General features: G+C 43.1%; 1 protein-coding gene across 2 annotated transcripts; it reads right to left on the reverse strand.

The window, feature by feature from the left end:
- figla (folliculogenesis specific bHLH transcription factor) lies at positions 1 to 6380 on the reverse strand. 2 transcript variants are annotated; one of them, XM_079346007.1, is made up of 6 exons: positions 6128 to 6380; positions 4749 to 4895; positions 4531 to 4620; positions 3052 to 3204; positions 2107 to 2165; positions 1 to 162 (listed from the first exon to the last, which is right to left on the reverse strand). In XM_079346007.1, exons 1-5 carry the CDS (start codon positions 6311 to 6313, stop codon positions 2148 to 2150), a joined length of 594 nt encoding a protein of 197 aa, XP_079202133.1. In that variant the 5' UTR covers positions 6314 to 6380; the 3' UTR covers positions 1 to 162; positions 2107 to 2147. The 2 variants fall into 2 exon arrangements, with proteins under 2 accessions (XP_079202133.1, XP_079202132.1); XM_079346006.1 differs by having other exon boundaries at positions 2103 to 2165.
- Between the last annotated feature and the right edge of the window lie 9556 nt (positions 6381 to 15936).

The following is a 15936-nucleotide window of genomic DNA, read 5'->3' on the forward strand; positions in this document are numbered from 1 at the left end:
CAGATTTTAAGTATTTATTTCAGGGCTGTCCAGGTTACACTTTTACATAAATGAAAATAAAAGCACATAAATATCGGCTCAAACAAAATTTTAAACTTGAAAAGTGAAAATAAAATAAAATTTTCTTCAAGGAACAATCGGTTTCTTCAAAGCAACAGGCCCCTAGAAGTGAATCAACAAACAGCTTTAATGAAAAGAACACCAATCAGCGAGTTATTAACCACTTCCTGTCCGCATCATCAACAACTTTACACACATCATGTTACCCGCCTGACTCCACATACAGTGATGGACCAGCAGAGGGCGCTCTAACAATGTGTATCATAGCAGCTCCTGTGTGGTTGAAAATAAAGTGTGACTGAGGGCCTTTCTCAGTTCCCTTATTTGCACCGAGTGTCCTCCGAGTTGTCTCCTCCACTTGCGTCTTAGTCCCGCCCACCAGAGATGCACGGAGGAAACGAAGCCGAGGAGAGAGGACCGAGGAAATCAGCTTTAAGACACATGAGACGTCGTTTCCTCGACAGCGTCACATGACGCAACATCAGCTGATCACGTTCAGCTGTCAATCAGCCGAACAGCTGTTTATGTCCACATACACACAAACACTGTATTATTTCTCATCAAACACACACTGTATTATTTCTAATCAAACACAGTTACAGTGTTTAGTTTCTTTACCTGATAAAAAAAACACCTGAAGAACAACCTGCAGTCCACTCATAACCAAAAGGACAGTTTCTACTGACTCAAAGATTTCATTTTGAATTGTCTATAATTATTGATTATTATTAAACAGTTTGGACTGAACCTAGCCTGTATTTAGACAACCAACTCTGTATTTTATAAACACAGATATTTATGTGTCAAGATACTGAAAATGATTGATTAGAATCTAAATGATGAAACTTTGTGAAGATAAATAAGTGAGAATATAAAAAGGACTCCTCTTCGTCAGACTCTTTTTAATCCCAGCTCATCACAGAGCGACTCTTTACAAACTCACTGATGTTCATCATCTGTTTAAATGTCCCACGCTCCGTTTAGCCTCTTTTTAATGTCCGTCTTTTCTCCCCTATTAAACTCTGTTTCACTGAAGTCTGATCCTGTGCAGCGTCCAATCAGTGAGTGATATACGAGAAGGGGGCGTGTCTGTCAGTGAAAAGACTTCCGTGAAGTCAGCTCTCGTGTCTCCTCGGTCATCGCTCCTCGGATCAGCCTCCTCTCTCCTCGATCCTCTCTCCTCCGTTCGCTATTAGAGCTTTGGGACGATCCTCAACATGGCGGCTTTGGAACTACTTCCGGTTCGGCCGAGGACCGAGGAGACTGCAAATAACGAAAGTGAGACGTACCCTGAGTCTGATGTGGAGGAAACAGACCTTTGACCTCTGAGTCAGGATCCTTTAGGATTACAGGACGTGATGGAGTGACGTACACAGAGGACACAATGTCATCACTTCCAGGTTCGACCGCTCATCTCCGGTTCATCGTTCAAAACACTCATCGACACCGTGTTCAGAGTTCTGCCGTCTGCAGCAGTGACCACGTCTACCCCGTCCTTCATAACTGGCTACGCCTCCTCCAGTGGATCAGCTCCAAACTCTTTATCACCTCCCATGACCTGGCTGCCCCCCCCCCCCCCCCCCCAACCTGCCACAGCTCCTTCCCCTTCTCCATTTTGGTAGTGAGACTGAGTCAAGCTCCATAGCAAGGCAGGACGAGGCAGAGACCATAGAAATCTATGACAAATCTTCACACGTGAACCTCCGGCGGGACTACAGGAGGCAGTCAGCCTGTGTCTCTGCAGTCTGACATGTTGCTGTTCACTCATGTGTACTGACCCTAACACAAAGAAAGGACTCGATCCTTTCAGACCACACGGGGGCAGCATTTACACACTTCCTGCAGCTGCTTACACTACGATACATGTGAATCCAAACTACGACTCCATGAGCTCCCTGTGTGTGTCCTGTTGGACTTCACAACAGTTGGTGTGATTTTTAAGGTGTCTGGATTTGACCTGAGAATAATTGGATGTTCCTGCTGATTGATTCACGGTCGTGATGATGCATTATTTAAAGAAAAGAAAAAGAAAAAAAAACTACCTGCCAGATATTTAGTATTGATCCAAGACTTCTGCTGGTCCCCGGTCAGAAAGGTTGAGACATCTGTGGAGACGAGGACAGGTTGATGATTATTACTATGAAGTTTCTTTTTCTGACGTTTTATTTCACATCATCTCTTGGACACAAACATTGGCTCTGTCTGACCAAATCTGGAAATCAAGCTGCTATCTGGAGAGCGCTGCTGCAGGTGCTGTTTAAATGTCAACAGCTCGCCGTACTGATGGCGTGAGAAGGCATGACGACCCACGAGGGGGGGGGAATAAGGTTGTTTATCACTCAACCTCGCCACCGTGATTTAACAATCAGAGGAACCGGGAACTTGTGTGGACAGTTGTCTGTGCTTCGGATGTTACAAAGCTGAAGAAAATGGAACAGTTGGTGTTGATTGCAGATGTGATTATATATCATTTCAGAGACTTTATCTTCGCCTGATTGTGTCTTGTTGAAGGGCCTCGCAGGGGAAGGATAGGATGCCTGTGTTGTGTTTGAAAAGGTTCACGTACAACTGCTGCATGAAGACTCACTGAAGGAGACAAACATGATTACATTTTATCCAATTATTTCTCCGTTAAAGAACAGGCTGCTGGTCATATTTGTGCATTTCCCCCCCCGAGGCGTTCTGGAGAAAACACGTTTCTGTTCGCTCTTGATAAAGCGACGTAAGACGTTAACTGGAATAGATGCCTGGAAGGAACCTTGAATGTTATGATTGAAATTTTAACCTCGCTTCAATGAAATGTGGACTCGCACCACTTGTTTGACATGGTAGAAACAGGCAGAAATCATGGAGTAACAGATGCAATACAAAGGAGCTTCATGTCTGTCGATGCAGGTTTCCACATGCATGTCTGACATTAATTATTTCTTCACTGCACTCCAGCTTGAGGATCAGAAGCAGCTACAGTCCAATATTAGTGGGAAGAGTTACCGAGCTTTGATCAGGAGCCACCTGGATGATAAACTGGTATGAAGGCATCACACAGTGTTGCAGCACCAGTCTGCTCATGTCCCCGTCCTCTGGTACCGGTATTGGGGCCAAAGTGAATCCATCTGCCATGTGGTCCTCCGACATGTTCAGCAACTGTCAGGAAAAAGCATAGAATTAAAACATAGCCTGCCACCCTGATTCATCGCCGTGAAGACGGAGAATCCATGACAGAGTGAGCTGATGACGCTCTCGTCCTGTGTGATCAATCAGCCAATCAGAGAGCTGCTCTCTTCCTGTGTGATCATGAAGGAAACCTGCAGTGTTGAAGCTTCTCTGACAACAATGCAGCAGCCAGTATGTCCTCCTTCTAACTTTAGATTCTGCTCCTGAATGCTCTGGATTTGATTGGACCAGAGAAGGTAGGCGGGGCTTTGAAGGCCGTTTTGGACGCCCCTCTGTTTGTCAGATATGAGAGCAGTTATCAGGTCAACAGGTGTTGCAGCGATGGAAGCGGGCAGTGGAACTGCTTCAGATAGAAGTGATTGTACCCGAGCTAAAAAGCCTCTGCATGTTTCTAATAAGCTCCAGCAGCAGAAAGCTGCTCAAACTAGGATCAATGTTGGAGATGCTTTTGAAACATGGAGAGAGGTTAGAACGCAGAAAGCTTTACAGACCCATGCAGAGCTGGCTAAACACTGAAGCTACAGTGTCTCTACATGTAGAGCTGGCTAAACACTGAAGCTACAGTGGCCACCACATGCAGAGCTGGCTAAACACTGAAGCTACAGTGTCCACCACATGCAGAGCTGGCTAAACACTGAAGCTACAGTGTCCACCACATGGTGACCTGTGTGAGAGGAGGGGGCGGAGCCAGCTGTCTATGATGGTTACAATTTAGATTGCAGTTCCCATTTTAAACACTAGGCGTCAGAGTCACATACTGCTCGTTTAAGGGCGGCAGCTTATACTCAGGTCAAATATAGTAAAGTCAGTTGAATTCATAAAACACCAAATCACAACACAAGTGTTTTCAGGGCTGTATTCATGCAGGGTAGGACAAAGGCCCAGCTAAGACACAAACAGAAAGGGAGCAGAGAGTCATTATCCACAAAGAGGGACGAAGAAGGAGGGGGATCTACATGGCACTGACACTCGCTCAACAGAGCTCGTTAACTGGTTTTACATATTGGAGATAACGGTGCACAAATTACATCCACATCCGTGACGGCGAAAAAACGGAGAAAAACTTTTTTCCTGCTCAAGGAGAACCGTTTATTGGCGAGCCTCTAAGTGCCGTGATGTGAGTCGACAGCTCGCCAAAGTACCACACTTCAGTTTGTCCACCTTCAAAATAAAATCACTCAATGTCACATTGTTTCCCAGGGGAGACAGAGAATTATTAATGTGATTATTTAAGCTGGGGTCAAACCGCCTGGATGATGAGTCATGAGCTTCAAAGAGGAAACAGCAAACACTCACATCATCGACTCTCCAAAGGTCACTTCCCAAGCCTTCGGTCTGGCCATAAGTGATTGCATTCTTTAAGAAATCAGTCCCGCTGCCATCATCCTAAAAAAACCCACAATGACACAAATCAACATTTCAGAGTGCAGGGCGCAGGTAAGTGGCCGTGCTGTCCTTGGCAGAGCAGATTTTTTGATTCTTTAACAAAGAGTGGTGATAATTGCTGCACTTACGCTGTCATGCTCCTGCAGAACTGCAACAAGCAATCGAATGTATTCAGTGGCTGCTTTGAGTGTGTCCACTTTACTCGGCTTGCGGTCTGGGCGCATCAGCGGGACCATTCGCTTCAAGCGGGAGAACATCGTGTTCAGGTTCCTTATCTGTGAAAGATGCATCGTGACACATTAATACAGAACAATAACACACTCAATCAAACCTGGATTTGTGAAACGTGAATCCATCATGAGCAACATTCAGCACGGAGGAAATGTCCTTGAAGTGGCCGCAAACTCAACAAGAACCAGACTCATCTGACAAAACGCTCTCACACTCAGGAACTGACCTCTGAACGCTCGCACCGTTAAAAAACGAGTGCGACTGCTCAACGGACATCGACAACATTATCGGCAGGTGACAAGGACACAGGAAAAGGAAAGGTGGAGCAGAGAGGGGAGAATAAGAAAGACGTAGGCTCTTCAATAAAGTGCTTCAAAATAAGTGACGTGTTGGCCAAAAGAAAGCTGAGACTGAAGGACCTGGAGCATCGGCAGTATTAAAGGCAAATACCAGGAGTCAGGTCATCCATAGGGGGCGCCCTGACACCCGAAATAAGTGAGTGTGCGTCCATGAGGACATTAACTAATCAGACCTATTTGGTGGACCGGGTTCAAATCTGACCTGTGGCTCCCCACTCTCGTCTGTCTCATCCTGGTCCACTTTGCATCCTGACTCCATGTCCGATATATAAAAAGCTTTAAGAGCATAAAAACTAATTTAGAAAATTTTGGACCCTCCTAAAAAAAAAAAGTTTCTTTTAATCTTGTCGAGTTTTATTCTGAAAAACCTTCCTACCAAACATGTTTGTCTGAATAGGTCAGGGGATCTCAAACGTCATTATTGTCACGTTGATAAGCATATATTAATGTATTATATTAATGTATTATGAAGTAGTTTGCAACAACAGAATTGGGCTGCATTTATACTTTACATGTAATTCCTTCTATAAACTTTGAGGAAATGTTTTTGTTATCTTTGTGACTATGAAGTGACAGACATGTCTCAATCACATCAGAGGTGATCTGCTGACACGAAACTAAAGCGGACAAAATAGCGGATTTTATTGGCGCAAGAAGATCCAGTTTGTATTTATATGCTTTTTCAATGACTTGAGCCCACTTTGAGAATGACTGCTGTGGACCACAGGCATTCACAGATTAAGTTATGTGCATGACAGTAGGAGAGAAAAATAAACTCCAACAGATGTTAAAGCAGTGACGTTTAAGCCGGTCTATAGTGGACCTGGATCATGTGCTGAGTGTAGACTAGTTCCCGTCCTGTCACACAGAACTGAACTCCAGTATCCTAGAATATGTCATTTCCAACACACACTCACTCTTAGCCGCTCCTTGGCGTTGACCAATTCTCGCTTTTTCACGGTTTCATTGAAGTCTTCAGCCACAAAGTAGGAGCCTTCCTTCCCTCGTTTGAACTTCTCGATGTTGCTGTACGCAGGTAGAGCCGACTCACCTGTCAGCCGCTTCAAAATGTCGCCCATAAGTTCCTCCTCCGGTACCTTCATGTTTAACAAGTGAAGCCTGACACTTATATTAGTTACATGTTTGTCTGACGCCGACACAGCAGGAGAGGAAGCGGTCCAGCGGAGCGAGCGCAAACACACACACACACACACCTGTGATGAGTGTCTGATTAGGTCCCTGAGGTGAGTTCAGGTGTCTCAGCCAATCAGAAGTCATTTTATCACCCCGCTTCTTTCCTCTGCTACACTCGCCACTCTTACAGATGAGAGAAGTGTGGGCCTAATGGAAGCTGAGTTTACCATCATAAAATAAATTAATGATAGAATGATAGAAAAAACCATGGGCTTTATATCTGAAGCCTGTCTGTGTCTGTTCCTAGGATTTTCTTGATTACCTAAATTCCGCTAGGCCTAGTTTCACAGTTAAAACACATTTTTTAATTGCACGTTGGACATTCCATTAATTTACATTTATAAATAAAAAGTGTCGCCTAAGGCTTTTATTTCGGCTCTGACACACCAGAGTAAACGGCAAAGAACTAGTGTGGCGTCGCCTCAAGCCAAAAAGAGGCACCTGAACACACCACAAAGACCGCAGCCCACGGCCAACCACCAGGTACGTTCTGTGCATGAGAGGCAATAACTCTCCATGTCCACAGGGGGCAGTAGTCCTTTGTTATGATACAAGCAGACCATTTTCACTCCGCTGTCTGTCACCACTTGTATTATAGATCACTAATTGAGGTGTCTGATAAAAAGTTGTAAATTGCGCTTTCTTTGTCAGCGCTTGGTCTTTGTAAAAAAAATAATAATAAAAAAAGAAGAGGTGGAGGCAGCGGATAAGGGGGAGGGGTTACTGCCCTTTGTGATGTCATGAAGGGAAAAGCACACATTTTCTGCAGGCAGAAGACGGAGAGGATGGACTTTTCTTTGTAGTCAGATGAGAGACACATATTAGTTGTAGTGGTTTCTTCAATAATTTTCTTTGGTATTTCTTTAGTTCTTAAACTTACATATTTCTTAAACACTCTTGAGTGATGACACAACAGGGTTTACATGTTGAGCTGGCACATCCAAGCCCGCACTACCGTGCTGCTCACTCGTTTATTTCACCATGACAACAAAAAACAACAAAGGTCACTTCCTGTTTTCTAATGGAAGTCTCACAAATTATCACAAACCTTCAAAATAAAATATGAATTATCCCAGTAAATATTCTCCACATAAACAAAAACATTATCTTTTACACGCCATCAAAATACAACCCAAGAAATAATAATCAAACTTATGACTGGAAAAAGGCGCATACATTAGTGTTTTAACAACATGAGAAAGTGTATTTTGCATCTTATGTGACCTCTGAATCCTTTTGTTTTAATCCTAAAAACCAAGACAGGGACATTTCCACACAGCAGTCCAGTACGGATCGGTACAGTTTGGTGCGGTTTAGTTCGATTAAGCCCGATCCTGTTTGTGTTTCCACAGCCACCCGTGCCCTATTTGGTAGGTGGCGTGTGAGCCTGATGACGATAGCCACTATGTAAATAGCATCATATGATAGCAGCTAACAGCTAACCGCTAACAGCTAACCGCTAACCGCTAACTAATAAATTCAACAAAGGAGAAAAATGCTACACAAATAAAACCAACACTGGAGACATCCAGCAGTTCATCTCCTCTGTCACTGTCATGTGACTCTTTATTACACAAACTCATCCAGCTTTGTTTCAGAGAAGGCTGTGAGCGGCGAGGACAAATACACACGTAAACAATCAGCTGTGTGTTAGAGTCAATGTTTAAACACGGCAGAGTTTTGTTTGCTGACGTAACACGGGAAGTGACGATTCTTTCAACCAATCAGCGGACTGCAGTGTTTAGCTCCGCCTTTTCGGGTCGGCTCCACATTCTTGGCACCCCAACAGAAGGGTCCCAAAAAGTGGGACGGTACAGATCGGTTATTTGGGAATCTTTCCCGGGATTAGTCTATGGAAACGCCGCAAAATGCCCGACGAACCGAGCCGGACCGCTCGGTGGAAACAGGGTTTTAGATTGTCAAGGTCTGAGCCTACAGGAAACAAGATTGCATTTTTGTTCTCCTGTTTCTTTAGTTTTCCTCTCTCCCTTGTGTTTCTTGTTGTCTCTCTGACTTTGTTCAGACTGCCGCCCAAATCTGATCCGAATCTGATCTGACTGACTGACTGTCCACTTTGCAAATTGTAAGCAACCAGATCTAATCTGCGTGTCCGTATTGAAAAACACAAAGCAAAACGGATGACAGAGAAGTGTGAGAAGCAGTCAGTTTTCTTATCTTTCACTGACCAAAGTTAACTTCCGGCCTGTCGGATCCATGTCATTGTTGTTGTTCGATGGCGTCGCGTTGAGAGTGACAGAGGAGGCGCATTGAAGTGACCGAAACGTTCAGATTGAGTCGGAACTGTAGGAATCAGATTTGAAACCACCTCCATGTGGTTTGAATCAGATTTGGAAAAACCAGATCTCATGTGGCTTTTTGAGTCCAGTCAAAAAAAAAAAAAAACTAGATCAAATCTGGATGAGTTAAAAGTCAGATTTGCAGGTGCAGCGTGAACAAGGCTGGCCATCCTCAGTCCTCCTCACCTGCTCAGACTCCTGATTACTTCAGCCGTAGTGTGTCACAATTCTCTATATAAGGTAGCAACCTTTGTTACTGGTCATCGGTTCCACCTGGAAGGGCGAAACAGTTTTTGACCGCTAAAGCAGTGGAGAGCATGGTTACCTGTGGTGATAATTGTTGGTAAAATATGGAAATGATGAACCAAATAAGAAGAAACAAGTGGACTTTCATTCATGAAACAAGCTAACACCAGCGCATCAATTATTAACCCAGGTGCAGCGCCTCACTGGCTGAAAGCGTCGGCTTAGCCTCTACAGTGTTAAAGCAACGAGTATATCTTGTGCTGTGATGGAGATTATTTCCTTGCGGGCAGACAGTGTATTGATCTGTATGTATTCCTGCTCAGGATCACCAACCTGCTCCCCTTTAGCTCAACACACTCATCAATTCAGCCCCCCTCCGCCTGCTCACCTCCCCAGGCTTACTCTCCAAACAGCATCCTGCTGTGCTGTGTTTGGACTTATAGATGCCCTGCTGAGATAATGATGCCACAGCATCATTCACACACACGAACACACACACACACACACATCTGCTATACATCCCATCAAATGGAATATTTGTTGTGCGTATTTGTTATATTTTTGCTGTTCAATAAATAAAAGGCATTCAGAATTAATTGCTGGTCTTTTCTAAGCTTCCTCTGCTCGCTGAGTCTTTGCTTGTTTGTGCTCGCATCTTAACATTAAAGCTTTTTATCTCGGCAGCCACAAACTGCATTGCAAAACATTTAAATCAAGATGAAAGCCAGTCATAGTCATCTTTGAATGAGGACATGCTGATTAAATGGGGTGGAGAGATAGTCTTGTGATGAAACAGACTCTATTGCACTGCCCGAACAATGGACACAGCACACAGTAGTATCCCTGTTTGTCTCTTTACCCCGATGTACAGGTCGACGACAACAAAGAAAATAAACATTTGATCTGAGAAGGACAAATAAAACACTCAGAGCAATACCTGTCCACATCAAATGCCCGATGAATCACATCTCCTGTACTGCGTGCAGGAAGCAGTCTTTCATTGGCTCTTTGAGAAATCCATTTTGCAACCACATCGTGAACCTTTAATGATACCCACAGAGAAATGAAGATATGGGGTCTACTAAAGTAAGATCATGAGTGAATTACATTGGATGCTGATGCTTTAATTAATTAGTGAAATCCAAAACACAGGAGATGATGTTGAATTTACTTGTGAATATTTGGGACTCATGGAAACTGCTCAAAAGCTGGAAGAGAGTCTTTAGTATTGTACATATTAGTCTTTACTTGTTTATATTGTTATTATTTAATGTTTACTTTGTACGAGCGCAGTCTACCACAGTTAAACATGCCTGACCAATAAAGCTGATTCTGATTGTCAGCACGTGACGGTGCAGGAGAATGGGGGCGCCAATTGTCCCGGAGGTGATTAAAACGTACACTATGTTTATCGAAAGACCGGAATTAAAACAACACACTAAAGAAAATGTGTTTTCTTTCTACAATAATGGGGAAAATATGTCATTTTAAACAATTTTAAATGATTTTTTGAAAGAGTCTCGCGACCCCCTCAAGGGGTCCCGACCTCCACTTTGGAAAGTCATGGGTTAGGGTGAAGCCTATCTCAAGTCAATAATCACAGTTTGGTTTTTTGGTTTTTTTTGCACCAAACACTTATGGAAAAATTACGGGGCCCTGGAGGTGACATGGTGATTTTTTTTTTTTTTATCTTGCACGCGCCAGTTAAATCAGTGACGCTGGGCTGGACCTGAGGCCTGGACTACAGAGAGAGTTCAACATATCCAGGGTCTCTTTGGGTGATCTGGCTTAACAAACCCTGACATACGAGATCGTGATTATCAGTCCTACGATGCCGTTTATCAACCTGATCCATCAACCCAGGGTTACCAAGAGCGCGTTCACGTAAAAGGGGCGGAGTTAGCGTCATTTAACCTATTACAACCATAACTGCGTCTGCCGTCAGCAGATCGTCATATCTACAAACATCTTTACAAAAACTACAAACTATATTAACGATATAAATACGTTAAGACAAACAGGCTCCCAAGAGACACAGCTGCAGGAACAAATGCAGGAAGAACAAAAAAAAGGAAAATCTGTGAGTAAAAAGTGCAGCTCATATTTGTCCCATGGTTAGTTCACCTTAGAACTGACTCTAATAACTCGTTTCTGCTCTGAACTGAATGTGCTGCTCTGACTCTTTAAAGTGGAGAGTAGAAAAGGTTTTAGAAGTTAAACTGCAGCTCTGACCATCACAAACAGAGCAGCATGGACACATTGAACATGAATATACAATTCAAAGCCACAAGAAAATATTTGTAATTTTACATCTTCAACTAAAATGTCACGGCGCTTTTTTCAGCCTCTGTTGAAGGATATCAGTGAAACATAGACAAGGCAGTTTATTTGTATAGTACATTTCAACAACAAGGCAAAGTGCTTTACACAAGACATCAAAAGCATCATGATAGAAGAAAGAAAAGATACGTTATAAAATCTGGTATTGCTTATTCAGAACGATGATAGGTTCTTAAAATCCTGTTGGGTCTGTTTATAACGAACGACGACAGGTGATCAGCTCAGTGTGCACACACATCTTGTTGCTTTAAAGTCCCTGTGACTGTTAAAGTCTTACATCCCGCCGGACACAGATTCACCTGCTGGTCCTACTCGTACCGAAATGAATTCCTAATAATCCCCCCCGGGACGTCTCCCCGAGGACACGAGTTCACAGTTGGATCTTATCTGTGTGGAGTCACAGCTCAGACCTCCGAGACGCCCCCGCACGATGCTCCACAGCCCAACTATCACCAATGTGAAAATACTCAGCAGATGAATACATAAATCTGTGATTTACAATCACTATAAAAAGTTAAAAATCACTGAAATTATTAAAACTTAAAATTTGTTCAAGTAAAAACAATTCAAATAAAATTAATTTAAGGAAGAATATAAAAAGGATTTAAAAGTTACAGTGCATTAAAACCTTTATTAAAATATTTTAGTTAAAGGCAGCTGTAAACAGGTGAGTCTTTAACCTGGATTTAAAAGAGCTGAGAGATTCAGCTGACCTACAGAGAGTTTGTTCCAGATATACAAAGCATAGAAGCTGAAGGCTGCTTCTCCATGTTTGGTTCTGACTCTGGGGACAGAGGGCAGACCTGGACCAGACCAGCTGAGCGGTCTGGGCGGTTCGTAGTGAATCAGCAGGTCACTCATGTATTTTGGCCCTGAACCATTAAGCGCTTTATAAACCATCAGCAGGATTTTAAAGTCTAATCTCTGACAGACTGGCAGCCAGTGTAAAGACCTCAGAACTGGACTGATGTGATCCAGGTTCTTGGTTTTGGTGAGGACTCTAGCAGCAGCGTTCTGGATCAGCTGGAGTTGTCTGACTGATGTTTTAGGCAGACCTGTAAAGACACTGTTACAGTAATCAAGACGACTGAAGATAAAAGCATGGACGTGTGTTTCCAGGTCCTGCTGAGACATAAGTCCTCTAATTCTTGAAATCTTCTTCAGGTGATAGTAGGCTGATTTTATAATTGTCTTGATGTGGTTTTTAAAATGTAGGTCTGAGTCCATCACTACGCCCAGATTTCTTGCCTGGTCTGTAGTTTTGAGTTTAACTGACTCTAGCTGTGTGCTGACTCTTAGTCGCTCTTCCTTTGCTCCAAAAACAACAACCTCTGTTTTGTCTTTGTTCAGCTGGAGAAAGTTTTTGCACATCCACTCATTGATTTGATCTATGCATTTACGCAGTGTTTTGATAGGACTGTGATCTCCTGGAGACATTGTAATATATATTTGTGTGTCGTCTGCGTAGTTATGATAACTTATTTCATTGTTTTTTATAATCTGAGCTAGTGGGAGCATGTAGACGTTAAACAGAAGAGGTCCCAGGATGGAACCTTGGGGAACTCCACAAGTAATTTTTGTTTGCTCAGATTCGAAGTTACCTATAAGACACGAAGAAGTCCCTGTTCTTTAGATAGGACTCAAACCAGTTTAGTGCTGTCCCAATATATCACTGAACCGACTGTTTTCCAGTCGGTTGAGTGATATATTGTGGTCAACTGTGTTGAACGCAGCACTGAGCTCAAGTAAGACTAAGACTGAGGTTCTGTTTGTGTTTAAACAGTCATTAAACACCTTGAGATGTCTCAGTGCTGTGATTTTGTCTAAAACCTGACTGGAAAACATCGAAACAGTCGCTCAATGTCAAAAAGTTATTTAACTGCTTTTTTTTTTTTCTGATTAATTTACCTAAAAAAGGAAGATTTGATATCGGCCTGTAATTGTTCATTATTGACTTGTCTCGATTGTTCTTTTTTAATAGTGGCTTGATGACTGCTGTTTTCAGCGCCTGTGGGAAGACACCTGAGGACAGAGACATGTTTACAATCTGTAACAGATCTGGGGCCATGACGCGAGAAACTTTTTGGAAAAAACCTGTTTGCAGGATATCAAGACATAATCAATAACTTAACGGACTAACAAAAGATCTGATTGGTCAGTGGGCGGAGATTTTCACAGTTTGATCTCTTATCTCCAACATAACCTGCTCCGGAGCAGGTCAGGTGTGCAGCATCAGTTACCGTGGCGATATACCCAGGTAAAAAGTAATCGACCCTCGTAGGACTGAAAACCCAGAGTTAACCCTGAAGTGACCTCGCTAAGCTCAAATCCTGCCTCGTAGTTCAGAGGAGTGATAACCCAGTGAAAACCAAGATAAAGGATTAAGGCGGGATACGTTGGTTATCCTGGCTGAATTTAGCCTGAAGCCGATGAAAGCATGAAAGCAGATCAAACTTAACTCATGTGTTTTACAGCATGTCTTTCTAAGTATGTTGCATCATTTTAATTATACTGCATCAAAATATTAACCATATATTGTCATTTCTCATTTCATTTAAATCTAATGGCTGTTTGTAATTGCAACAGTCTTTTTTATATTGATTCAAGTGGTAGTATTAGTACTCAGGCCAAGTGTTCTGTTTCTATGCTAATGAAGACTGCTTGTCAAATTTCTGTCAAAGGTTTCATAAATGTGTTTTATTGTCGAGCATTCAGGCATGAAAGAGTCTTCTGGGACAGCTCAGACCCACTGACTGTCTCATTGAGAGATACAGATTCTCAGGTGATGGACTAAGGTATTCATGTAGGCTGCTGGGTCAAAGTATAGAGCACCAGACGGCACAAAGCTGGCACAAAGCCATGCTCTCACTGTACCACAGATGTCTGTGTTACATTCAGATTTTTTGCAAGTGGGAGCATCCTTTATTCTGTTGGGGAAGCAGAGAAACTGAATATAAAGGAACTATTTGCTGCACAATAAGAGGCGTTTGTCTGGCACGAAAATCATTCATCAACATATTCATCACCTTCCCTGGTCACAGAAGACCCCTGGTACATCAAGGAGGTAACCTGAATTTCAACAGGCAACCATTAGTTTGTAAGGTCACAGTTGGATACTGCTCAGGAGAACATGAGGGAGATGACATTAACAGGAAATCCTTCCACAGCATCAGTGTTCAGGAAAGAGTCATTTGTGGTTACTATGACCTAATTAAATTAATTCTGTGCAGTAAATGACCTTAATAGGTTATAACCTAACATTTCAGATGATCTGTGACGCTGACTGCCTTGTCAGCTGTTTATTTGGCCTGGCTCAGTGCATGACTCCAGAGTCGGGTTAGTCCATTGTACGAGAGACTTTGCCCAGGTATGCAACACTTTTTATTTGTACTCTGCCGTGCAGTCTTCTAAATGATCTCTCGTATTATCAGGTGAATTCTCTGGTGTGCTGCTGGGAGACAAAGGCCACGCCTGCAAGTCATTCCTCTTGACTCCCCTTGCCGACCCCCGAACCCCACCACAGCAGGCCTACAACCATGCACACCACAAAACAAGGGCTCGAATCGAGATGACCTTGGGCCTTCTGAAATCTCAGTTTCAGCGCCTGCACCACCGGAGGGTTTCCCCGGACGGGCCCTGTAATGTCATTGCTGCAATGTGCAGTACTGCATAACATTGCAAGCCTAAGAAAGGAGATTTCCAGGTCCAGTTTGTGTCCGGCGTTTAATCTCAAGATCCAGCTCCGTTTCTTGGAGTGTTCTCTTCTTGAGTGAATCTGCCAGCTGTGTCCGTCTCTCCAGGTGCTCTGCATATAGTCGTCAGACAGTTTGTGACGTCTGTAAAAGAAATGGCAATTAGCACAGCAGGATTTGTAAACAATATAGATTTACTTTTACTTTTAGATTTAGTTTTTGCAAATACTCACAATGTTAACAGGCTGCTTGGGAGACAGCATCGGTCCTGTTACACATATATGTTCTACTAGCACCACGTCACTGACTTTATATCCTTCATGGACTAAATAAGCAGGTTATTGGAGTCCAATGACACAGTCTCCTCATCTGCAGAAGTGCATTCTGCAGCTGCACATGTGCCGTCCCCCTGCCATATACACGCATGTATTGAGAAAACTTGAATTAATGTTCCACAGGCCATACCAAGCCTATGATTTCAAGACAATGTACTAACCGGATCATCTTCTGGTGGCTCCAAAAGCACAAGCGTGTTCCCAGACACTGCAAGGAAATCTAAAGTAAGACAGTGTGATATACTTATTTTATTGTGTTCCATGTGCAGTAGTGCTGAAATATGTACCTTAAATGAAGCGGACAGTTTCTATGGCCAGTCAGAGTCAGTTACTGTTCCTCCCTGGATCCCCTCCATCACTGGCCTCCCTTTATTTAAATGGAGTGCCAGCTCCTCCGCTGGAGTCATATCCTGGCTTGGTGGGTCTGCCCCCTGTGCCAGTGCTTAACAATCATACAGACATTCAACATGTCAGCAGGCGCCTCATCTATTCACCTCATGCGTTCACCGTTATCTACTTTAAAGTCACCAGCCTTACCAGCCTGCAAAATGTTCTTGTATTTAATTTTAACTTGCTGCCAGGTCCTTTAATGGCCATACAAGTTTGTTCTTCAGAATAGAAA

Source organism: Symphodus melops (genome assembly GCF_947650265.1).
Source record: "Symphodus melops genome assembly, chromosome: 1".
Lineage (NCBI taxonomy): Eukaryota > Metazoa > Chordata > Actinopteri > Labriformes > Labridae > Symphodus > Symphodus melops.